Below are 27,107 nucleotides of genomic sequence, written 5' to 3'. Positions count from 1 at the left end.
CAGCCGTAAGCTACATTTGTTTCTTTAAAAGGGTATCTTTGACAATATTGTTGTTGTTATTGTAAATCCTTAGGAATACAGCCTAGTTGCCAGTCCGGAACCGGATACAAATTAGAGTCCGTTCCGATTAAGTAGTTGACAGTCCGTAATCGGTTAAAAATCGGGTCCTATCCCGTTTACGTAGATCCGGCTATCGTATGTTCTTTGATGGTCTAGTACTACACTTCCAGTTCTATTAAGAAGGATTGAGATCAGACGGCTTTACAATTACCAGATACAAATATATCTCGTCTAAGTTTTCCAACTGAATACTTCTAGAGACCTCCAATATTTTTAGATCAGACACATAAGTGTGCTTTTATTTCCAAGTTATATACTTGTTTCTTAATTTCATCAAATTAATTTGAATTTTCTGAAACTTACAGCATGACCGTGGCCGTAAATATGAGATTGACGTAAAGACACGTGAGGAGATCACTTCATTAATCGCACATCATGTAACTGCCGTAAATTATATTTATCGTAATACGAAATTCGATGGACGTAGCGAACACCGCAATATACGATTTGAGGTTAGTTTTGAGAAAGCGAACTAAAAAATTATATAAAATCTATTATTTTCTTACCAACATCAATTCACAGGTGCAACGCATAAAAATCGATGACGACTCCGCTTGTCGCAATTCATACAACGGTCCGCACAATGCCTTCTGCAATGAGCACATGGATGTGTCGAACTTTTTGAATTTGCATTCACTGGAGGATCACTCAGACTTTTGTCTAGCCTATGTGTTCACTTATAGGTGAGTAGAGAACCGTCTGAAGGTAGAGACATAAGTAATATTTATAATTGTCTTACGCAGAGACTTTACCGGTGGTACGCTGGGCTTAGCTTGGGTAGCCAGCGCCTCTGGTGCTTCGGGTGGCATTTGTGAGAAATTCAAGACTTACACCGAAACTGTCGGTGGCCAATATCAAAGCACAAAACGCTCATTAAATACGGGTATCATAACATTCGTTAACTATAATAGTCGTGTGCCGCCGAAGGTGTCACAACTGACGCTGGCGCACGAGATCGGACACAATTTCGGATCACCGGTGAGTAACAGTTGCATGTCTTCTGATGTTCTTTGAACCCCAATTTAATGAAATTATTAACACATTCACAGCACGACTACCCATTGGAATGTCGTCCCGGTGGTCTCAACGGTAACTATATTATGTTTGCTAGTGCGACCTCTGGCGATCGACCGAACAATTCAAAATTCTCACCTTGTTCCATACGTAATATCTCGAATGTGCTCGATGTTTTGGTCGGCAACACGAAACGTGACTGCTTCAAGGTATCTGAGGGTGCTTTCTGTGGCAACAAGATCGTCGAATCGGGCGAGGAATGCGATTGTGGATTTAACGAGGAGGAATGCAAGGACATCTGCTGTTATCCACGCATCATCAGCGAATATGACCTCTCGATGAACAGCTCCGCAAAGGGTTGCACGCGTCGCGCTAAAACGGAATGCTCGCCATCACAGGGTCCTTGTTGTCTGTCGAACTCATGCCAGTTTGTGCCATCGAACAATCATCAGAAGTGCAAAGAGGAGACGGAATGTTCCTGGTCGAGCACATGCAATGGCACCACTGCCGAGTGTCCGGAGCCGAAGCCGCGTGACGATAAAACCAAATGCAACAACGGCACTGCGCTCTGCATACGCGGTGAATGTTCGGGTAGCATTTGTCTGCTGTGGAATATGACCGAGTGTTTCCTCACGTCGCAAGCGGTGCCGCATGTCGACAAGCGTCGACTGTGCGAACTCGCCTGCCAGAATGGCAATGATAGTGGCACATGTCGCAGCACTAGTGAATTTGCGCATAAATTTGGACTGCCAGAGGGTGGCATCAATCTACGACCTGGTTCACCGTGCGATAACTTCCAGGGTTATTGTGATGTATTTCTCAAATGTCGCGCCGTTGACGCAGACGGACCGCTGGTGCGGCTGAAGAATTTATTGCTGAATCGTGAGACTTTACTGACTGTGGCACAGTGGATCACCGAGTACTGGTACTATGTGGTTATAATGGGTGTGGGCTTCATCATTGTGATGGGCATTTTCATTAAGTGCTGCGCTGTGCACACGCCCAGCTCAAACCCGAAGAAGCGACGTGCGCGTCGCATAAGCGAAACGTTACGCGCGCCCATGAACACGCTACGCCGCATGGTGAGTGCGTAGAATTTATACTTTGTCACACTTTCACTTATGTAAATTTCTTTTCACAGCAGCGCCATCACCAGGGACGCGGTGCCGGTCCACGCAGCATACCACCGCCTGCGCACGAACAACGCGGCAGCGCGGCGCCTAGCAGTCATCATCGCAGCGCGCATCCACATCATTGGGATCGCCACCAGGGTGGTCACTCTGTGGTGCCGCTACCTACCGGTGGCCCACAACACAATCATCATCACGCCGGAGGGCGTACATCGGCAAGTGGTGCCCCGGCTGCAGCAGCAAGTGGGCGTACGCCGGCTAATGGACGTGGCTCGCGGCCGTCAACGCGCCCCACGAGCGGTACACGCAGCACAACACATGGCGGGTATGCAGATGTGCCACCACCGGGCCTTGTCGCCACTGGTGTCAGCGGCGGTGGTGGTGGTGTTGGGGGTGTGCCCAATGGCGCGCTATTAGTTAGCGGTGGTAGTGGTGGCGGGCCTAGCGCTGGTGTGATAGCACGCCAGCAAATGCCGCTGCCACTGCCGCCAACCGGCGCGGTACAAGCACAACAACTACAGCAACAACAACAACAAGTGCAGGCTACATTGTCGCAAGCATATTATGCGCCGCCGAAAGGTGTGTTTCCGCCGCCAGCGGCACAAAAGGCAAAACGCTCGAGCGCGCTAAAGAAGCGACGCGCGTAGTTTTAGTTACAGTGCAAGTTTTTGCATACTTTAGTTTCTGTTTATATGTTTTCAATATTGTTATTGCGTGCGCGCGTTTTAAATGTCTGTTGATTTTTTGCGCACAAAAACAACAATTTTCAAAATTTCTTTTTTTTCTATTATTTATTTAACTGATTTTATTTTATTAATTTAATTTAATTTTCTTTCTTTCAACACCATTCCAAACAAACAAAAACAAAAACCAACAAATTTTGTTAATCATCAGACACAGCACCAGCCGTCAAACGAAATAAATCCCGCAATCCAGCCGCACACACCTCTTCGGCTGCCGCTGCACGGCGCTCTTCCAAAGAGTCGCCGCAGCGCGCACAGCAGGCCGTCGCCAAAAAACCCCGCAAGGTCGTTTACTGAACCCATATAGTACGTGTACCCACAGATCTCCACAACCACAACAAGTGCTCCATATAGTTAGCTTACCACGTACTCACTCTCACCAAATTGGTATGACACACATTTCCGAATCTCCCTTACAGTCTATTTTCATTAACTCTTTCACTACTTCAGCTTTTGTGCCACTTTTTTTTATTAACTGCAAGAAGCGTTTTTGCATTTTCTTTTTTTGTTGTTGTTTTAGTTTTTTCTCTTTTGTTGTTGTATTCGATACAAATTGAATAGTGTAGTTTTCTTGCAAGCATATATTTTGTTGTTTTATTATTCAATGTTGTTGTTTTGTTTCAGCATGTACCAGCGTTTGGTTTTGTATACAACTATGAATGAAAAAATAATAATAAATTCACTAAGTTTATTTTAGCTATTAATTACTATAATTATTTTTTCTTTAATATTTAAATGTACTAACAAAAAACTAATTTATTGTGATTGTATGTGCACGCCAGTAGTCAGTCATATATACTTAAATACATAAACGAATTATTTCTTATAATTAATTATAATTTAATGAATGAGTGGGAATATACATATATTAAAGTTGGTACCACCCTCTACACTGCCATAAGCAATAGTTGACAGTATCAGAGAAGAATTCCAAGAAATTTTTGACTTGAAGATCGGAACTCCGAAAGCTCCTGCGTACACCAAAGAGGTTTCCTTTTGCCTTTCTAAGATCTCAGAGGACAGGAGCTTTCAAGGGCCATCCTACACCCAGAGCAGAAAACCTTGACACACTCATCAATCGCCCTGGCGAAGAGAACTGGGTCTTTTAGGGGCGCGACCGGTAAAGCTTCCTAAAATATAGATCCCAATTAGTGTTCCTAAAGTTCGTAGAGGGTTTACGGACAGGACAAGTTCTGTCCAATTGAAAAGTAATACACCTAAGATCCGAAAATGAGGGATCGTTAAGAACTTTTCATTCCGAGATCATAGATAGATCTCTAGATACTATAGTAAGGCAGTCCCTACCCGCAGTCACAAACCCGGTTGCATATAATTCCCCAGACTGTGTGTCTTGCATTGGAGTCCGAGCCAATTACGACGTTGACTTTCCTACGCTTGACCTCCAAGAGAGCGTTTCTCAGCACCTTATCGTCGTGCGGCATGTAGCCCGAAACTTGTCAGAGTTGATGGTCACGACGTCCACCTTGCTGAAATTGGATAAAAGGAAAACTTTTAAGTTCATTACGGACTAGCAAGCAAACTCTAATTTTACCTGCACAACTGGCCGTCAGTAGCCTGTGGCTCTTCGACCTTAATCCCGATAAGCCGTTGCTACTCAGCCACGGCTCTTGGATTAGGACGACGTCGTTTATTGGTTTTTTTTTTGCCATCCGTTGAGTCCAATTTTCGATGACTCGTTCGAGCATTTCGACTGGTAACTTGCGAATGATACGCGAGATGTTTCGTTCAAGGGCCTGAATCGAAGCGGAATTGTCCGCATAGACTGTAGACTTTACACGATCTTAGTGGCCAATCGAACCGCCCAAAACATGAAATTATCTATTCACCTATGTTTTCTCTCAATATATCCATTGATTGATCTAATGTATTGGAAGTGGCGCCGTCTTGTTGAAACCAAATGTCGTCGAGAGCATGAGCTTCAATTTCAGATATCAAATAGTCGGTTATCACGGTCGCCATTGATGGGTACGTTCTCACCGGTATCATTTTTAAAGAAATATGGACCAATGATTCCACCGGCCCACAAACCACACTGGTCGTGGTCTATTCGGTCGAATATTACCCAATAATGAATGCTGGGTCTCAAGATAGCGCGAAACACATTCTTTACATAACGTGAATTTTCGTAATAAAGTCAACTTGTAACCGTTGTTCAGGCGTAAGTCTATGAAATGCCACACGAGATCTGTCAAACAAAAAATTATTTCTACTCGGATCATGCGATATTATCGCACAATTTGGTTAGGATTTGGTGAAGGCCAACACGGATATGTATGACATTAGGACTAACAGTATCGTTCTGAATTATGTTGGGCAAATTCTCATTAGTATTTTTATACTCTCGCAACAAAAGTTGCTAAGAGAGTATTATGGTTTTGTCCACATAACGGTTAATTGTAAGTCCTAAAACTAAACGAGTTAGATATAAGGTTATATATGTATATCAAAATGATCAGGGTGAAGAGTGGAGTTGAAATCCGAATGTCTGTCTGTCCCTCCGTCCGTCCGTGCAAGCTGTAACTTGAGTAAAAATTGAGATATCTTAATGAAACATGGAACATGTGTTCCTAGACACCATAAGAAGATTAAGTTCGAATATAGGCGGAATCAGACCACTGCCACGCCCACAAAATGGCGATAACCGAAAACACAAAAAGAGCTATAATCCATAGCATAAAAAAAGATATGGAAGTAAAATTTGATACAAACGATTTTTCTAGGGAGGGGCATATTTGGAAGTAAATTTTTTGGGAAAGTGGGGGTGGCCCCGCCGCTTACTAAGTTTTTGGTACATATCTCACAAACTACTGAAGCTACATCAGAAGTCGGAGTTTTCAGGCATTTCCTTATATAGTCCAAAAATGGAGGAAATCGAATTATAACCACGCCCACCTCCCATACAAAGATTACGCCAAAAACTACTAAAATTGCTTTAATTCAGTAAGGAACAAATAGAAACCTTAAATTTCATTATAAAGAAGGTACAGGAGAGCTGCTCTCAAAATGGTATACAAAATATTAAATGGGCGTGGTTCCGCCCACTTATGGGTCAAACCCATATCTCCGAAACTAATCGACCAATTTCAATGAAATTCGGTTTGTAATATTTCCCTTGCATCCCAATGATAAGTTGTGAAAATAGGCCAAAGCGGTTCACAACCACGCCTACTTCCCATATACCAGAACTTTGAAGTCGATCTGAACCGTTTACTTTACAATATATAAAGTACGCACTAGTGAAGATATCGGAACAGAACTTTGCACAAATACTACATTTATAATGTGGTATCGCCCTTCGAAAAATCGTCGAAATCGAACCATAAATTTTCAAGGCCAGATGTATCGAACATGAGGACCTCGGTGTTTCTAACCTAATATTAGGGTTTCCAAATTTCATTGGATTTTATACCATATTTTATACCATATATATGACGAATATGTGGGTCAAATATTATATAATATTAACTAAATAAATTGCGAGAGTAAAAAATGTTCGGTCACAACCGAACTTAGTCCTTCCTAACTTATTTCATTGTTAAATTGGTCTGCGTACATTAGAATACTTAGCTAAATAGAATAACGTAATATGAAATATTTTTTCGGTAGCCTTACAAAATTGAGGTTTTAATTTTTTGAATACTTGTCTTTGGGACTAAAGGACACCAATGAAGTTGAAAGTATACAAAGAGTTATACTAATATTTAATATTTTATTTAATAATTTTAATTTAAATAGAATTTAGAGTAAGTTAGGAATTTATAAAGTCAATTGATGCCTTGAAATTGCAAGATATATCGAAATTTTGGTGCGTGCCATAAATTCAAAACAAGCAACCAACTCATTTTACTAACAGCAATGTATGTATGTATGCGAAGTTATATATATTTTTTTATAATTAAAAAACAATTTTTGTAATGATTTACTAATTTTTTTATAATTAATAATATTTATTCTAATTTTTCTTCTTCTTCTTTTAACTTTACTGCACAGCCGTCGCTCCGCAACCAGCAAGTTATAATCGGCCGCCATCGCTGCATAATCCCGAGCTGTATGCCGATGCTTATGCCGCGCTGGGACGGGGGGCGTATGAGGCGACCACACGCCCACCCAACAGCAAAGTTTGACAGCAGCAACGGCAGTCAGCAGAGCAGCAGCAGCAAAAATCAACAGCAACAAAAACCACTGCAGAAACAACACAAAAATCAAATGAACTCAAATTAAATGTAAATGTACTTTTTACGCTAATTATTATTATATAAAAAAAAAAACAAAGAAAAGGTTAAAAAAATATTAAAATTTAAAAATAAAAATTAAAAAATGCAAAGAAAACAAAGAAATCAACAAAAAACGTAAATAAAATACATACATACATACATACATATAAATATATATTTTTTAAATTAATTGATATACAAAATACACAAAAAAAGTACATAAAAATAATCAAAAAAGAAATGAAAAGAAATATGAAATAATTAATTTAAAGTAAGCAAACTAAAGTAAATAGTGAAAAAGTGAAAAATTGTGTAAAAGTATAGGTAAAAATGTGAATTTCGAAGTTATTTGAATTGCGATAAACGAAAAAGGCATGATACTAAATGATATATAGTTAATACAATTTAAAATGTAAATTTATAAAAATAACAACAACAAATTGATATTTTGTGCATACAATTACAAGTAAGCTGTTAAAGAAGAATAGTAAGTAATGTGAGTGTTGAAAGAGACGCGTGGCAACCAAACGCAAGCACGTCAAAAAGACTATAAAGCATATTGATGAATAACAAAAAAACTGTAGACATAAATTTAATTATACATCACCGATAAAACATACAAAAACAATAGCTATTTAAAAGGCAATACTACTAAGTATAGGTGTGAGCTAAGGTGCATGGAATACAAGGTGACGACACGTGCCAATTTGTGGCGTAATTGCATTGCCAGATTTATGTAAAATAATATGCATACGCTTTTTGTATTTGTTTTTTTTTTTTTTAATTTTAGATGAAAATTATTTTTTAAAATTTTTAAATGAAAATTATTTTTGTAAAATTTTAATTGAGAAAATTTATAAAAAATTTTAAATGAAAATTAGTTTTGAAAAATTACAATTCAAATTAATTAACTTTCTAAAAAAACTTTTAATGAAAATTGGTATTCAAAAATTTCAATTGAAAATTATTTAAAAAAAATTCCAATTTGTATTCATTCACTTTCTAAAAAATTTTAATTAGTAATAAAATGCTGCGTACGTCAACTCTTTTCTTATATATTTGCTAATTTAAATATTCGAAACTACGTAACAACAAATTTTCTGAAATTATAGTGGCGTCACCTTCTCTTCTATACACCTTGGGTATGAGTTGTGTTTGATTGTGTGGCAACCAAAGTATTACCCATAAAAACTAATTTAAATGTTAGAAATTTTCAGATTTTCAAAAATTAAAATTTTATTGGCATCACAAATGTATTAAAATATTGATTTTTATAGTAAAAGCTTAAGGAAACGTGAGAAATGGAAAGCAAATTTGTACTGAGAAATATTTTTTATAGGCTTAACTTTTGTTGAAATAAAAATGTATGAAAATAAAAATTTGTGCGAAACCAGCAGATTTGGTACATGGTTTGTTGAAATAAATTAATTAAAAATTTTGATATTTGAAAAAACTTTTCATAAAAATTTCATTAATTATTAAAAAAAAAAATATTAAACATTTTATTAATTACAATTAAATTTCATCAATCTTGGAATTTTTAAAAGTTAGTTTTAAATTAACTAGAGCTTTTCCACTATGTCTGAAACATGTTTTTTTTTAATATTGTAAGGTGCTACAATTAGCAATTGTAGACATCTAGAAAGAATTGCAAATAATTTTTTCAAGAAAAAAAAATTGGATTTTACTTTTTTTTACATAATTTGTGTAAAATATGTAAACTAGTAGAAATCTTATTTCAACAGAAGCATAAAGATTAGATATGTTTAAATAAAAAAAATCGATGATAATGTTTTAAAAATCTAACTGTAGACCCGAAGTAGAGTTGCAAAGAAAATTCAAATAATACAGTAATCCCCGCTTAAGTGCCCATTCTTAACATGCAAAGACTTTTGAGTCACTTAAGCGGAAAAGGTTTAAATGAATGCCCCTTAAGTGCCTCGAGGTGCTTACCAAGCATTTTCTCAAATACTTCGATCTAATATTTTTTTCTTTTAGAATGAAAGTCACATTTATTTGTTATTAATAACAATTTCCTTTTCACAATTCTCAGTGCATTCAATGTTAAAAATATTATAAGGCACTTAAAAGAGGAGAATTGCAAACAAGTTTATATTTGTTGCTTAAAAATTGTAGGCATTTACACGAGAAAGGCACTTAAGGGGAGGCTCTTAAGCGGGGAATTTTATATGTAAATTTAGAGAAAAACCAAGATGTTACAATATGTTGTCACTAAAGCGGAAATCACTGTATTACCTAAGTACCTTGGCTGCCAAAACGCTGATACAACCGTTTATTAAGCAACTGTTAGATTGCTACAATATTTTAAAATAAAATTTTTTCTTAAAACTCTTTTCATAAATGCCTCATTATTTTAAAAATAATTTAATTTAGTATTAACTAGTTATCTTTTATAATATATACTTACATACAGATACATATGTATAGACGAACGTATTTTTTAATATTGTTTAAAGCATATAAAGTCATAAATACTACAAAAAGATTTTCTATAATGCGTGTTTTATTATTGTCAAAAACCTGCAAATGTTTTTAGCCTAAGTGCAGTATGTGTGAAACTATTTTAAGCATTGCAGTAGCAGCGAAAATATACACACAAGCGCAATTTACAAATTTCCGCACTACGAACAAATATTGTAAACGTTTTACTCACTTATGTTTGTTCGTTAAAAATAAATATGTATATGTATCAGTGTGTTTATGTTTACCTCATAGACTTTTTAAATGTTAAGTATATGCATGTGGGATATGTTAGCGCATTTGTATTGTAAGTGCGATTTGTATTGAATCCCATATTGATAATTAATTAGTGCTTTTAGTATTTTTTTTAAATATAAATATATGAAATTCAATAATATTTGACCGTGCATGTTAGACGACTTTACGCTGAATAATAAGAAATTTTATAAATGCAGTCAAACCCACCAAATGGCGCAGTTGCGCAGTACTTTGTATTCGTATTTCGTACTATATTGAAATGATTACTCATATTATGTTAACCGATTTTGAAATTTATGTAACTCAACACTGTCCGATATTCTAGTAAATAAATATGCTTTTATTATATGAATGTATTAATTTTTTGATTTTTTACAATTTATTGGTTTCTGTGAAAATGCTTAAATGTGGTCGAGTGCTTGCTGTACTGTTAAATAAAGACAATTTGAAGTTGTATTTGTTTAAAAGAGTTTTTCAAAGAGAGAATTTTTACCAACTTACCCATTGCTTTGTAAATTGCTCGTATTGTTATCGATAACCGATAAATATTTGATATTGAATTTTGGAAATAAAGATTATTACAATTTCATTCAGTTATTTATGTTGGAAAGCTGTATGTTCATGAGCGAAAGTAAGCGAGAGCTTTGTTAAATTCTTATAAATATTTGACAGTTCCTTTCTTGTACCCTATCAATTTTGGTATTGTCTTATGCCTCAGACAGACATATGGTTTCCGTACTACAATGTGTACGACAATAAAAGCACAAGAAACCATGTACCAGCATAATGACACACATGTAGTATTGTACTATGTTTACATCCATCAGCTGATGCAAATAAATTCAAGCAAATTATAATTATGAATAACAGGCAGGAAAATTGATCCTAACTTAGTTATAACTTCAAGCAATCTTGAAATAATATTTTACATTATAATTACTAATTCTCAACATATTTTTCACATAATTTTTTAAATTTTTTTTTATTTTTTTATTTCAGCTTATTTTGAATTAAATTTATTTTCTGTATGTCAAAATATCAGAAAACATATGATTGTGGCAGAAGAGCTTAAAGCTTTCGATGTGTTCAATGCGACACCACAAAATTTCAATGGTTTCTGGAACTCTATTGTAGTACGGAACACCAGTTGCTTTCAAACAAAATTCGGAACACCGGTGATACACATATGGTTTCTGAAGCATACTACAATATGTACTACATGTCTGTCTCAGGTATGAGCAACAATGTAATTTCTAAGTCCAAAAATGCAATTTCTGTCCAGACAATGTTCACTAATGACTGGAAAAGAATAACTTAGAACTTCTCCGACTGAATAATAGCGATACAAACCTTAATAATAAATATGACTATTCGAAAACTTTTCAGTAATAGAAGAGGAGGTGAGGTGCATAAGAAATGATGTACTGATACTTATGTACTCAAATTGGCTTAAAAGCCTTTTTTTTGAGGAATATACGGTTTTATGCCTCTATATATATCCGTCTGAAGTATTTTATTTTATTTTATTTTAATTTATTTTATTTTATTGTATTTTATTTTATTTTATTTTATTTTATTTTATTTTATTTTATTTTATTTTATTTTATTTTATTTTATTTTATTTTATTTTATTTTATTTTATTTTATTTTATTTTATTTTATTTCATTTTATTTTATTTTATTTTATTTTATTTTATTTTATTTTTTTTATTTTTTCTTATTTTATTTATTTTTTCTTATTTTATTTTATTTTATTCTCGACATAATTTAAATTACTTATAAAGCTGCTTATGCTCCATAAACTTTTATATTTTTTTGGCTACCCAAATGCATAATTTTCGAAAAAAATATTGAACTACTCTGCTCAAAGAAAGTTGTATAAAACAAATAAAGTAAGGTTAGCACCGAAAGTGAACAAACAAATACAAAACGCGTGAGAAAACTCTGAAGAAAGTGTAAAGAAATGTAAAACTTAAAGTTACAAAATGTTAAAAGATAAGAAAAAATAAACAAATCGCGAAAAAATAAATTTATAAAAAAATATGCAAAAAAATATTCTAACAACTGTAAATATTGAACTCTAAAGCTAGTAAGTTTAATAGTATAACTCAAGCAAAATTGAGATATATTTGAATATAAAAAACTATGCAAATAAATATGAATGCGTATGCAAGCTAAGTAAGTGCATATTAGTCCTTAAGTGCGTATTAAAGAAAATTCATAAATAAAAAAACAAATAAAAAATTATAAATAAATCTAAAAAATATTATAAAAAAATAACTTTGTTTAAGTGTAAGCAAACGCAAAGATATACATAGTTAAAAGTCAGAACATAAATTATTATAATTCATACATACAAACAAACAAACAGTAATACGAGAATGTGTGTGTTCGAGTTGTTTCAAAATGAAAAATAATATAAAACTACAAATACAAAAAAGAAAGCACATTTAACTATGGTGCATATTAGTTTTTCTTTTCTCAAATAGCAACAACAACAACCACAACAAGCGATATACTATTAATTTAAAGCAAAACTAGTATTAAATACAAAGCAAGTTAATGTAATAAATATTTGTTTAAGAGCTATTGAAGAATTACAAAGTAAACACAAACATAATTAGTGAACATACAAAGACCAAGACAAAATTATTACAAGCGGCAAAGAGCTTGTCGTAAACATGAAATGGATAACAATAAAAAACTACTATTTTATAAAAATAAATATTGAAAAATATGAATTTGAATGTGTTTTCTTGCAAATAGTTAATGTTAGGGATATATAAATATTTATAAATATCTAAGATTACTCAAAAAACAACAACTAATAATTTAAATATCATTATTTAAAAAAAAAAATGGTTGAATTGAATTTACCAACAAGTTAGTAACTTTTTTCGAAATTATTTCCAACAGAAATCTGCCTTAAGGGGTTATATACAGTTAGAATTTTCATAAAATCTATTTTTTTTTATTTCATTTTCTTAATGTACATCTATTTAAGAATACACACAGAAAATTTCATATCGTTTCGGTGAATATTTTCAAAGTTACAAGCAAATGAAAAATTTGAAAAGGCGTTTCAGAGTGCTTGGAAGTACAAGGTCCAAACTTTAAACGCGTTTTTCTCAAAATGGTGTTTTCAAAGTCGGTGACCAACATTACTCGAAAACGGCTAGACCGATTAGTCTCAAATTTTAACACGACCTTCTTAAATATATTTTTTAGTAATTAATCGTAGATTTTTTCTCTCCGATAAATATTTTTTTTTTATAAACAATTTAAGGCCGAAATTTCGGTGAAGAATCAATTTTTTTTTTTTTTTTGAAAAACAGCCATTTTGTCAAAAAATTTTATTTTGCTTATTCCTTCGATTAATTACTAGATTTAACATTATTTTAACGAAATCTGTTTGGTTTTTTAATTTCGGATGATCCAGTTCCGAGATATAGTGGTCACCGCAAAACATCTTTTTTGAGAGGAGCTGCTGGAGATCAGCTATAGCTCTTTTTCAAATAAATATTTTTACTAGTACTAAGTCTTAAAATACAGTTAAAAGATACCATAATATGTGTATAAAGTTTTGGATCAATAAATTAAAAAGTTTTCTCAGAAAAAATTCTGGAAAATTCACTTTTTTTCGGCCGTCTAACTGTATATAACCCCTTAAATCTGTTAAAAATTAAATTTGGTAAGTATATAAAAAAAGGTGGCAACACTTCTCAAATTGACTTCAAACAATAAATTTTCCGAAATCTGCTTAGTTTGATACCCATATTGCAACTAAATGTTATCTTATTCTACTTTAAAATTGGAAAGAGCTTTGTTTTAGGTGACCCTAAAAGTATTTTCTGTTGTAAAAAAACTTTGCAACAACTCCATGTTCTAGCTCTTCAATATCAATCTGGAAGCGATTTATTTCTGAACATAGTCCGTTTGTACCCCAATGCACTTGTCTCAGCGACGCTTGGAAAAATTGAAGAACACGGATCAGAACTGGACATCGGCGCAAATTTGCCGCAATTTGGCGTCGAAATGTCTCAATAATTCAGCATACAAGTAAGAAGTGCAACGATAGTCAACATCGATCACTGCAGGAAGCCGTTTCAATCACCTTTAAGGCCTAAAGAACGGTTGTCGCATTCTTCCAAACCTCGTCGACGGTGTGAGTCCATTGTTTAGACTGTTTCTCGGTCTGTAGTATGATCCAGTGGATCTATTGTTTCTTAACAATCCTGACACGATCTACGGATTGCGGTCAAACAGTGTTAAATTATACTTATAATACTTACTTCAGCACTTATCGTATCATACATCACTCAGACCTCAAAACGTTCTGTGGGCGTTAATACGTCTAAATTTGGAACTTGGCAAGTCCACATATATATAAAGTAATACTTTTATTAAGTTACTCGCAATAGGACCTGTCAGAGTTGAATCTTGGTGGCAAAGATTCAATTCATAGAACGAAATAGCGTCAGGACTCTGTTGTAACAAAATACATAAGCTGTGTCTGATGAACATATATGGATCAAAATCCAATTAAGAAATCCATCCATTTTACAATATTGACTTTAGTCTGAATCGACATCTCAACTCACCATACCAAATAATATGTATATAGGTTAGTTTAGGTTAGTCTGGTAGGCAAATAACTCACATATAGACCAGTTTTGTTACCAGATACCAAATTGAGTGGTTTTACTAGTGATACCTCTGCCAAATTCTCGTACTGTGCGGGCCGCAAATGCTGGAGCCGTTGTTTTGACAATGAAAGCCAAGTGCCCAACAGATGCTCTATTGTTTCTCCATTTCCATCTTACAAGCTTGTACTGCCATCAGACAGTGGCCACAGACAATTTCAACCATGCTCCTACAGTCCTTTCTATCTAGCGACAGTAGGGATTTTGTGTATTTCTGTCTACTGATTTACATAAGGCTTAAGCGGTTTTGCTTCCGGTTGCATTGGAATGCTAGCTCTGCGACTTTCTCAATAATATCTCCACATTAATTCGGTAGTTTTAAAGGCCTAACACATAACTCCGAACAGTACATCCCGGCGCCTACTCCGTCCTCCGTTTTCAAGCCATCTGTATAGATATTTAATGTGTTGCGTGTACTCGTAGTTGCTATACCTTTACAGCAGCCATTTCTTCTTTGTTTACACGGAACCTTCTTACCCAGTTGATCTGCAAGACCACACTTTTACACCGAGCTATGCCCAAATCGGATGATTCTTAGAACTCCTGTTATACAGAGCGCTGCCAGCAGCTGAACCAATTCATTTGGCTTCCGATAAGTTGATTTTCGTATGCCTGTCCACCACCCCAAAACCCCATATATCGGAATTGGTTTCATTATTGTTTTGTAGCACCAGCACATTGGAGATAGAGATAACCCCAGGTAGTTCTGTACATCTGCCTACATGCATATAAGGCTTGTTGGTTTTTCTTACCCTTCCTTCCACATTGTGCTTCCACAACAGTTTGCCAGACTACCCCTAGGTACTTGATGCGGTCCTTCAGAGGGAGTTCCGTTCCATTTATCGAAGGATGGAGAGATTTTGTATTTTCTTGTAATGAGAAGCAGATCGGTCTTCTTCGCATTAGATCCCAGACCTCTTGCGTTGCCATTATCAGAGAATCGAAAAAAGTCTTCAATTATTCAAAAATGTCCCCCATTTAAAGTGTCCAGGCTAAAAAACTATATGACTATTAAATGAAAGACTATGCTTAATGGTTTTCAAAATAATTTAACATTTACTTAATATTATTAGTACAAAATTATAGATGTATGTATGCGAATGCACATTGATACAGGCAGAAAATACAGTTACATACAAAACATTTATGGTTAATACACGCGAAAAACTTTAGTTTCAAACATTTTCTGTTCCACATAAAGGCACAACGGTCTGGCAAATTCGAAATTTATGCAGCGATAACTGAGCTGAGTCAGCTTAGGCGCGCGTACGTGACGCCTTCTTGCTCTTATCGGCCTTTGGTGGTGGCGGACCACGATCGCTCTTTATGTGGCGATTGTAGAGACTGAAAAAGAATTATAATAAAATCCATTAGAAAATATTAAACGCAATAATACGAGGCAACTCACATTTTGTACGTTTCCGTTTTAATGTATTCGATGACGTGACTAATGCCCAGCAGATATTGCTCCTGTATGGGCACCACCCACGGATTCTCCTCCATCTTCATCACCGACTTGCTGCCCAACAAATCGAGATTACCCACTTCGGGTGGCAACACCTGCAGGCGATTATTTTGTATATGCAATTCACGCAGACGTGTCAGTTCGCCAATTTCACGCGGCAAATCGAGCAGATCGTTGTCGCGCAAGCCGAGTATTTGCAGATTCTTCAAATTGCCCAGCTCCTTGGGTATATGCTCGAAGTCGTTGTCGCCCAAGTAGAGTGCGCGCAGTGTTTCGATCATAAAGAAATTTCCCGGCAGCACATTTTCGTTGAGATTGTTGTAGGAGAGGTCCAACACTTCGAGTACGGGGAATGCGCCGAAACCGCGTGGCAGACTGTCCAGACGATTCAGCGACACATTTAGTATGCGCAATTTAGGCATTGACGACAGCGACACGGGTAACTCACGTAAACCGTTATTGGATAAATTCAATATCTCCAAATTGAGCAGATTGGCAATGCCAGGGCTGATCATGGTGATCTTGTTGTGGCTCAGTGAGAGGCGTGTGATGTTGGACATGTTGACTGAAATTGGAGAAAAGTTGTGTAATTTGGGATGTAATTGGCAGACTATTTTGTAGACATTTTATATTTGTTGTTAGTTTGTTAATTAGAGCTTTCGGGTGTTACAAGTTAAATGTTTTTGATTTTTTATCCTACCAACCCATGTGGTAGGCTCATTAGAGTTATCTTATAAGCAACAATGTGAAATTTTACTTGATGCCATATGCAATCTTAACATCACAGTTGGGTCTTAGCGATCTCGATAGCCGACGCCTGATATCCAATTATATTTCTGTTATGAAAGGTTTGGTTTGGTGTGGTGGTTGTCTGTCGACGCACATAGGCTTTTGGAAGGTCCTTTATGAGACCACCGCTACTGGAATGCTCTCACACTATTATTATGTACTCTCATATGATGTTAGTGTCACTAATACAGCGGAACTTCCATAACTCGAACTTTTGAATTGGTAATATAAGTCAAATTTCTTACAAATGTAATAAAAAAAATGTTACTATTGAGGCAGAATTTTAAAAGATATGTTATGATGATGATATTACACTTATGGATTGCATAATAGTTCAAAAAGTGAAAAAGTTCCGTCCGCCCGTACTTGTCGCCCGGTACTGGGAACTCTGCGTTGTGAGAGACTCGAGAGTGAGAAGCGGCCGAGTCGTCCCTACGGGAAAAATCCAAATGGCATGGATATCTACGGTAGCGTATGTAGAAACGTGCTGTAGAAGCGGTGATGACTGTTCACTTACATTTAAATCTCATAAGATAGGTCGCATCGGCTCTCTCCGTCTACGGGTTTACTTTGTTCAGGGTTTGAACTAAAAATCATGTAACAAAGGCATGGGATACAGACTTCAAGAGCCAAACAATAGCGAACTTCATCAAACAAAATTACAGATTATATGTTGTAACCAATGTACATAAAACTTTATGCGAAGTAAATCAATAAAATTGTGTAAAAATTTATATTTTACGGCTTTTTGAAAAATTGTGTTTTAATGAAAATCCTATAACTCGAAGTCTCTCTAACACGAATTTTCTTTATGAATGATGGTGATTCGAGTTAGAAAAGTTCCACTGTAGATCAAATCATTCTGTCATTAAAAGAGTCACTCAAAAATTCCATCAGTTATATGATTTCAAGCACTTTGGAGTATGCTCACCAAATTTTATTAAGATATTTCCCATATTAATTCATAAATTATGCTATGAACTGATCTTTTAGGAGCGACTAACAAAAATTTGTCAAATTTCAGTTTCATTTTTCAGAAAATAATTTCCACTTATCATGCAGCTACTATATGGTCAGAGATTTGAAGTAAGTTTGCGTAGGTAGGGTTGGTTCATGTTTATTGAGTTCAATCCGTAGACCATGCTGATAGCGCAATACGCCGAACTGATAATTTTTTCATTACAGAGGATCTCATTCTTTATTCATCTAGTAATGTCCGAAAATGCAAGAAATCTAATCAGTTGAATAATCTTTCGCCGTATAATCGCTCTCACTGGTTAAAAAGGTAAACAAAATTTAAAATCACACTGGATTTAAAACTGTATCAGTGCTCAGAGCTAATATTTACTTAGAGAATGTCAACAGAGAGCTACTGCTTCCGTCAATAACACTCAAACATTACACATGTGAGTGTAAAATGCTTATAGCCTCAAGATATATGTGTATATAAAATATATATATTTAAATGATCGCTTCAAATCGTCATTTACCAGAATACACATACAAGCATTCATTACGTAGCATAAGTAATGTAAACATATGTCTGTATGTTAATTACTTATTTCATTCTTTAAATCTAGCCAGTGTTGTCGAGGAGCGTTTGATGCGTAGTCATACTAAAAAGTACTGAAAAATGTTTCGTATTATAAATACAAGTACTTTAGAAGAAGTCACGTTAATTACATTAGAATCATTATTCAATTACATGAAGCAATGCCGTCTGGTATAAAAACTATAAATTCCCGTTAGTAATTCAATGCACTTATGCCAAAATATTCATATGTAAGAATGAGAACCTAATAGCCTTGACGGACGGCAGAGTTAATCCTGATTAACTCCGCACTTAATCAGATCCAAATAGGTAGGTGACAGAGGGCAGCAAAATTAGTTTCAAACTCTATCAAACAGCTGATTGGCAATTGGCCATTTTCAGTTTGGTAGAATAAAATTGGATAGAAGGCAAATATTTCGGTTGTTTGCCGCACAATTAGTAGAAATATACAAATTTATTTAAAAAAATATATAATTAACTCTTTAAAATTTTGAGGACTAAATCGAAGTTAGCAACGGAGGTAACTGACTTAACTCTCAAATTAATCCCGAATAAAGCAGTTAATCCGGATTAACGCCGCCATCTGTCGGGGTATAAGAGTCTTATAACATGATTCGAAGAGAGATACAACATTATTCAGCCCAAAACCAGTGTTTTATAGATATTTTTTTAGATTTATTTTCGGGGAAAAAAATTAAATCAAAATTTTGGAACGAAATTCAAATGGTCAATCAATGAAAAAAATTATGAATTATCATTCATTAAATTAAGGTAATTTCTCGACACTTTAGAGTGGTGTAACCCTTTAAAATGTTAAAATTGAACGCAGCCAATTTTCTATTTCTTAGATATTATTACAGTTTGTTAAAACAAATTTGAAATAATAATATTTACATAAATTAATATTTAATTTAATTTTTATTACAATTTTCCAAATAATTTTAGAATTTTGCTCAATATTCCTTACGAATTTTTCAACTCAAAAATATCAACCCTGCGTGATGTGCCATGATAAAAGCAACAAGTGACAACCCTTAATGTTGGTTTAATGTATACTCTTGAACAAACAATTTTATTTTTATGACACAATATATGCCGATGAATTGTGCAATTTCAGCTGGCGTTTGAACCTTAATATTTCCAAATATCACTCCAGTTCCAATTAGTTGAACGCTAGAACTTTGATTTTGCATATTATTTATGCTTGAGGGCAATGGAAACGCCTACCATAACGCACAGCTGCCGTGATGATCTCATAAGCATAGCGAAGTTATCACGAATTGCATGAGGGTATTCAATTTCACATGATTTTTTATATTCAATCAGTAAGTTAACGGCACATAAGTTGCATTATTAATATTGCAATTAACCACAAAATAAGAAAGAATCACTATTTCCACAATTATATTAAATATTAAATTGACTGCTTAGTCAATTTCGTGTGGGCAGCACATTTTGAGCGCCACTGTGTGCTATTTGCTTAATGCTTCACTAATTCATTGCGTTCGTTTTGTTATTAGTAGTTTCTTTTACAGAATTCACTTCTTTTGTTTACACTTACACAATCCCGGCAGCTCCTCGAAGGAGCTAATGCCCTTGTCGACCAAATCGAGCTCACGATTCTGCGTTTCACGCGCTTCATCCAACACTTTCTTCGCCTTCGACATTTTGGCATTGACTGGTAGGCATGATTGGCTCATTTTTCGTTGTTTGGTAGTATTTCGATTTGCTGTTTGAGCACTTCTTCTAATTGAGTGAATTTTTGTTCTCTCTTCACTAGTGTCTTCTGTGTTTGTTTTTGATTGTGATTTTTTTTTCTTTTCGATCGGTTTTTAATTCTATAGCGAAAGTGTAATTAAAAATATTTTTTTTCACATTTGATTTGGCTTTTGTATTTGTAGGGAATGAAAATTTAGAACAATTTGCAAATTGAGTACATAATCACATACAGCGGCGTTCGCAATAATAGCAGTTAGCTAAATATTTCCAATATAATATTTTTTTGCTGAAAATTTAAATGTATTTTCACTCATATTTCCTTCTACAGAGTTATGAGATATAGAGAGATGTGTAATTATTTTCGCTTAGGTACTGTGAAAAGTAATTATAATTATAACTCTAAAATTATATATAAATTCATTATAATTATATAATTCTAAAATTATAATTTCTTTAAAACTCACGGAATTCATTCAAACGCAATTGCTCCTATTTTAAGTTAGAATTTTCGTTGAGATTCTCATTATAACATTTTTTCTAAAACTAGCCGTCTGAAGCTTCTAATCTTCCTATTCTTGTCAAAGGCAAAACAATATATTCCATAATTGATATAAATATACATACTATTGATAGGACCAATATCACGATTATATCTCCTTTCAGAAGTACATAAACTTTAACTTTACGGTGGATGCACGATGTCTTTATCTTGGAATATTGTAAAACAGATTTGGTATTACATAAGAGTGGCATTGTTTATGTAATGATTTTAACTCCCACTCCAGCATATTTATGTATTGATCAGCTTCTCAGCAGTACTGTCCCTATAAATCTGATCTCCCAAGTGAAATTTGGAGCATTGAAATATAATTTCAAAATTTTAAAGTATGAAAAGGCTAAGGAAGATCTTATAAACACTAAATATAGTGATAGTTATAATATTTGATTTTACGTAGGTTCTTTATAGTATTATCTTTCCTTAGTTATATTTACCCTAAATTTTATATATAATTCCACAAGTAGTGACTGAGATATATTTAAATGATTATATTAAAGGAGATATCCATTATCACTTTTGACAATTTTGATTATATAGTTACTTTTGTTTCAGCTTTTTTTGTTGTAGCATGACGTCAATCTTCAGCAGCCTTACAGGGTATGCCTTCTATCACAACAACAACTACTATTATTTTTTTTATCCACCATCAACAAGATTTTCTTCAATCTCAAAGCTACTATATTGCTTTTTTTGTTCGTGAGCGAACTTATTGGGTAAATAAAAGTAAAGTAAAAGAGAGAACTTTTTTATTTTTAGTCTACTAAGTTTACTCACGCAATCAGTATTTTAAATTTTATGAAAGCCCGGTTTTTTTCATAATTTTTGCACTTTTAGCTAGGTAATCGGCTTTGCTATATCTTGAAAAACTCTTATAATCTATGATTTCCTTTATTTTTAAGGGGTTAGGGCTAGTCAGAGACATGAAAAAATTAGAATTTTCAGTATTTTTTTTGCTATTAAACCATGTTATTTTACAAAAGTAATAATATGGCATTATTGCACAATGTTTTCACTTGAAATCACGAAAATTTGAAAAAAAATATAATTTCCAAAGTTATAGCTGTTTGTGTTGACCAATTTGAAAAAAATGGTCCTTGCGGTGACAATCATAGGTCGTTGGAAATTCATCCAAAATCGATCGGAAGGGAAAAATTAGTTTTTTAAATAGATAATAATGGGTCTCATAAAAACTTTTTCGTTCTTTTTTTTCAAAATTAACAATATGGCGTCCTCAGGAAATTTTTTTTCTAGATATTCGGGGAAAAATAGAAATTTTTGCAAAAAAAAACCTTCGTCAGTCCTGAGTTTATTATGCATTCTAAATGCTGTGTAAATTTCATTAAAATCTCCTGAGCGGTTACCATAGTTTTGAGAAAAACGTATTTAAAGATTCACACGAGCGTTTCGGAGTGCCCGAGCGCTTTTTTGCTATTAGTTTTTTGAAAATCCTGATTATCCCTAATCCCTTTTAGGTATTTGATATATATATAATAATAATCAATATTTGACAATAAAACTCCTATTATTTTGATCGCAGCTGTATGTATGTTTTTCACTTGTTTTGAGAAGACGAAGGTGGACTTTTTTTAAATAATCTGTGATTTCTGATTTCTGAACACAGTCAGTCTTTGATTCTTTTTAATTATGATAGGTTTACATATCTAAAGTTAATACTCTGTCTTCACAAAATTCACTTTTTTCCCAAAATAAAAAAAGCAAAAAAAAAAAAATAAATTAAAATAAATTAAAATTTATTTATTTTTTTAATTTTATTTAATTTAATCTCAGATATGTAATTAAATATATAATTTCATAAAATTTTATTTGTTTAATCTGTAACCACTTTTTGCAATTAAAAAAAATGTTTTATTGGTTGGAACACTTTTCAGGTGGTAACGCTGACAAGTCAACTAATTCAAATATGGAAATTTCGAATTATAAGCTGCATTTTATTCTGTATTATGGATGCAACGTAAATACATATTTGATTTCCCAGCTGGTTGTTGTAATTTTAGTTTACAACGAATACAATAAAAGTTAAAGTTATAAAAGCAAAAAACAAAATTCGTCATAAATATATGCTACTGTGCACTAAGAAAATACATCACAACAACATTTTTAGTTTGATTTATTTTTTTAATTAATGTCTTCCAATCACATATATATGTCTAAAAATGTACATACATATATGTATATAACAAATTATATATGCATAGCCAGCACTTTTCACTTGCAATTCTTCAAGCAGGTTTCGCTAAGCACAAATTTTCCGTTGCACCAACACACACATATACACAAAATAACCACAAATTGACTTTGAACTAATTTTGACTATGCTTTTCACAGCTTATTGCTGTTGTTACACTATTTACAGCATTTTCATACAATTCTGTGTGTTTTTTCTAATGTCCAATATGAACTTCACCCATTTATGCACTTCACTTAAGTCTGATACACACACACACATACATTTACAACAACAACTTCCGCGAATTTTCTTTTGCCTTTCCGCCAGCCGTCGTCCAATCCGTTCGATAAATCAACGCATACTATACTTTTCAGTTGTCTTACAATTTACAATTTGTATAATTTATCACAGAAATAGCTGCGACAGGCCTCAAGTCACTTCACAGCGGGGCGATCGGTGGCACAATGTGTCATAGCGACACCCACCACCAAAGCAACGAGGCAGCTAGCGGCTACATTGGATTAGCGCTACACCTTTACAACAAATGCTGCCCGGCTGTCTAAACTGGTTAGTAGCAACTAAATGTTGCTGCTTCTGCTTCGATTGTTTGTTGTTGTTGCCGCACCATTTAATTGACAGATGATGAACATTTGTATGTCTGTTTGTATTGTGCGAGTATATGTGTATAGATTTCATTTGATATCTACATAAAATACTGACAAAACTTGTTTGACCACATTTTTCGTTTAAATCTTCATACTAAGTGACGTTGTGAAGCCACCGTGTTAATGGATGACACCAAATTATAGCTAAGGCATGCACCTTGTGATAGTTTTGCAGCTATTGTATTAACAAATTTACATTAAGATGGGTCATTTGTATGGATAGATCTTGGAAACTATTAAATTGCATGAAAACACAAAGCTAATAGTGGCGGAAGAGGAATTTCCCTGGATGTATCGTAGACATTGAATTAATTAAAGAGAGTAATAACTAATTCAATGTTTGAATTTTTAATACTTTTACTTATATAAAATTTATTTATAACGCTAGTAACAATGAAGTTGGTCCGTGAAATACAAATCTAATAAAATTGAAATATTAACGAAAAGGGAAGGCTAAGTCCGGATGTTACCAAACATTTTATATTTCCACATTTTATTTATTTCATTTTATTAAGATAACAATTTATCATATGTAATTGGAACAATGTTCCCTAGAATAACGAACATCATTATAGGGGCTGTTGTAATTCATGGACCGATTTCACCAATTTTCGCTACCGATTAATTTTGCTAAAATATCTTGTATATTGACGGGTATACTGTATAAAGCTCAACGGAAATAAGAAAATCTTTATATTAGGTATATGGGGCTAAAGAAAGTCTTGACTCGATTTTACCCAGAAGAACAGAGCTATCAGCAAAATACGTGCTCTGAATTTCATTAAGAGATTTTGGTTATTTTCTTATACTTTCGGTAAAAAGTTCGGCCGATTTATAGGCGGGTGGTTACATGGACTACTAATGTTGTATTTGTGTTCCGATATTTTTTCAATTTAGATTTTTTATTCGCTGTATCATAATATTCTGTTATGTGGGAAGTATGCCCGGTTGTGAAACGATTGCTATTTTAAAACTATAATATCGGGATACAAGAAAAATGACACGCAACATGTTTTGTTTTTAGGGTGGGTAGAGCCACGTCCATTGTCCATTTCTTATAACAAGCTGGGTGTAACTCATCTGCACCTATTAACTGTAAAACTTAGAGCGTCTGTCGTTTTTCGTTAAAGTCTTTTTAGTAGTTTAAAACATATGCCAATACGGTGGACTTTAAACCGGTTAGTATGTGAGATACCTTAGCAAAATTAAGTGAACGTTAAACCTTGGCTCCCACGTCACTGTTGACAGTCATAACTTCGAAGTCATATATACTTTCGTATACCTGGGAACCAGCATCGACAACAACAACAATGTGAGCCTCGAAATCCAGTGCAGAATCACTTTTGCCAACAGGTGCTACTTTGGACTGAGTAGGCAATTGAAAAGTAAATTCCTCTCTCGACGAACAAAAATCAAACTCTACAAGTCCCTCAACATTTCCGTCCTACTTTATGGTGCAGAAGCTTTGGCGATGTCAACATCAGATGAGACGATACTAGGAGTTTTCGAGAGGAAAATTTTGCACAAGATTTATGGTCCTCAGAACATTGGCATCGGCGAATACTGCAGACGATGGAACGATGAGCTGTACGAGTTATACGATGACATTGACGTAGTTTAGCGAATAAAAAGGTTACGCTGGCTAGGTCATGTTGTCCGAATGGACAAAAACACTCAAGCTTTGAAAGTGCGCTATACAGGATCCTCCGGAGGAAGCCGAGGAAGAGGAAGGCCTCCACTCCGTTGGAGGGACCAGGTGGAGAGCGACCTGGTTACACTTGGAATCTCCAACTGGCGCCGAACTGCGAAGTAAAGAGAGGAGTGGCGCGCTATCATCGATTCGGCTACCTCAGTACTAATACACTATATATAGTGATTTTTTGTTATTCTAGTGGATTTTGTGGGTCAACTTGCGTGTTATCTTGATTAAATATACATACATAACTTGAGGAGTATATAATGTTCGGTTACCCGGACTTAGCATTTCTTACATGTTCACCACAGTGTATAAACCTTAGGTTAGGGTTTAAAGCTGTTCCCCACAAGAGGAGAAGCATAATTAGACCTCGTAATACTACTTCTTAATCCATTAATTCGCAAGGATTAAAAAAAAATAAAATCCATGAAATTTTTGTCGCGTTCGCACATAGGCGGGGCACTTCATATGGAAGTGTTGAGTTGATTTCACCTCGTTTTCTTCAAGGCAAGTTCTACACAATCTTCCGCTAAGATTTTTAATCTAAAACCCTTAAAACTAAGAAAACCTGACCTTTACTGAGGGCGAAGATCTCTCTAGACTTTTTCGGATTTATCTTGAACCACAAGGATTATGCGACTACGGAATAACTGACCAGATCAGGTGCGCCCAACCGTCCACTAATAAACCACAAAAGGATAGCGGTGCTACTACTTGTTCCCATTGTACAGTAACTTGCAAACTCATCAGCATTACAATTTTCTAAGATTCTGCTGCGGTCAGACACTCTAACTAGTCTCATTGTCAAGTACTCGCTGCCACTGATAGTGATGATAGGCATTCCTTTATCTATTAGCTATTATTCCATCAAAGTGAATCGTCACTTGTCTGAAAGATGTTGCTTTCCGGAGCAACATATCCAATGCTAATTTTATGGTCGCCACTTGAGCTTTAAAAACGAGACAATATTCGATCACACAAGAATCCAAAAGAATGTTATTCACTTAACTGTCGTTTCATATAACCAAAGGACTACTTAAAAGACCTTAGTTCACACTAAAAAAGTTATTATTGTTATAAAATTTTGTGCCTTCTATGAACAAAATTAAATTTACGATTAAAGAAATTTTCGAATATGTATGTGAAAGTTTTTATTTTAAACGATCAGTACCATCGAGTTTGAAAGAAAGATCATGATAATGAGTCAATGATTAATGGCTGTATCCCAAACTCAAGGCTATTGAACTCTGAATTTGAGTCTTAATATTAGTTATAGTTGTCCAAAAGTGAAGAAAAAGCTCACTCTGCAGACCTCCAGTTAATAAACCAGTATCGAGTCTCATTCTTCTATCATTAAAGCTAAAGCATTCGATCTATTACCATTCAATTTTTTATCAAGTTTAAATTATCAAGCCTAAATTTATCAGTGAAAACTAAACTAGCTTTCCTCAAAAGTGTGGTTATGCGATATTCAAAACAAGAGCTTAAACGATTCAAACGAAACCAGATGTACACTGGTTAACAAAAACCTTCAAACTCAAATTCTGAAATGTATGACAACACTTTTACTCTAGCTAACCGCACAGGAATGTGGAATGAAAATATTTTCGTTAGAAAAGTGAAAAAGCTACCAAAAAAGCTCTGCTAAACGCTGCAGCAATGCATGTAAAGACACAACAAAACCAACTTGCCTTGTAACAATCAACTTTCGAATCGAAATCCATAAAATTCAAAACCAAAAACTATTATCCTTTCTATGAATGTGTAGGAGGACGCGTGCACAAGGATAA

General features: G+C 34.4%; 2 protein-coding genes across 9 annotated transcripts in view; one reads left to right on the top strand and one right to left on the bottom strand.

Moving 5' to 3' along the window:
• LOC105212536 (disintegrin and metalloproteinase domain-containing protein 10) overlaps positions 1-10,333 on the top strand; it is a 252,636-nt gene extending 242,303 nt beyond the window's left edge. For 5 of the 8 annotated variants that reach the window (XR_008470303.1, XR_008470301.1, XR_008470302.1 and 2 more), the window contains 7 exons: positions 426-572; positions 643-803; positions 864-1,098; positions 1,170-2,216; positions 2,276-2,843; positions 3,159-3,394; positions 7,019-7,158. Coding sequence is in view for 2 of the 8 variants with exons in the window: in XM_054226837.1 (XP_054082812.1) it covers positions 426-572; positions 643-803; positions 864-1,098; positions 1,170-2,216; positions 2,276-2,843; positions 7,019-7,152 (2,292 nt within the window). In the remaining 6 variants the exon portion in view is untranslated. Of the gene's footprint in view, positions 1-425; positions 573-642; positions 804-863; positions 1,099-1,169; positions 2,217-2,275; positions 2,844-3,158; positions 3,395-7,018 lie in introns of all 8 variants that reach the window. The other 3 variants (XR_008470304.1, XM_054226837.1, XM_054226838.1) reach the window with 3 other exon arrangements.
• Positions 10,334-15,713: 5,380 nt separating this feature from the next.
• LOC105212537 (ras suppressor protein 1) lies at positions 15,714-23,405 on the bottom strand. Its single transcript, XM_011184555.3, has 4 exons — positions 23,238-23,405; positions 20,052-20,328; positions 16,093-16,714; positions 15,714-16,028 (listed from the first exon to the last, which is right to left on the bottom strand). The coding sequence occupies exons 2-4, from the start codon at positions 20,188-20,190 to the stop codon at positions 15,941-15,943; spliced, it is 849 nt and encodes a 282-aa protein (XP_011182857.1). The 5' UTR covers positions 20,191-20,328; positions 23,238-23,405; the 3' UTR covers positions 15,714-15,940.
• Between the last annotated feature and the right edge of the window lie 3,702 nt (positions 23,406-27,107).

This window comes from Zeugodacus cucurbitae, chromosome 3, assembly GCF_028554725.1.
Source record: "Zeugodacus cucurbitae isolate PBARC_wt_2022May chromosome 3, idZeuCucr1.2, whole genome shotgun sequence".
Lineage (NCBI taxonomy): Eukaryota > Metazoa > Arthropoda > Insecta > Diptera > Tephritidae > Zeugodacus > Zeugodacus cucurbitae.
The sequence above is the reverse complement of the archived record's forward strand: the minus strand, read 5'-3'. Positions and strand labels throughout refer to the sequence as shown.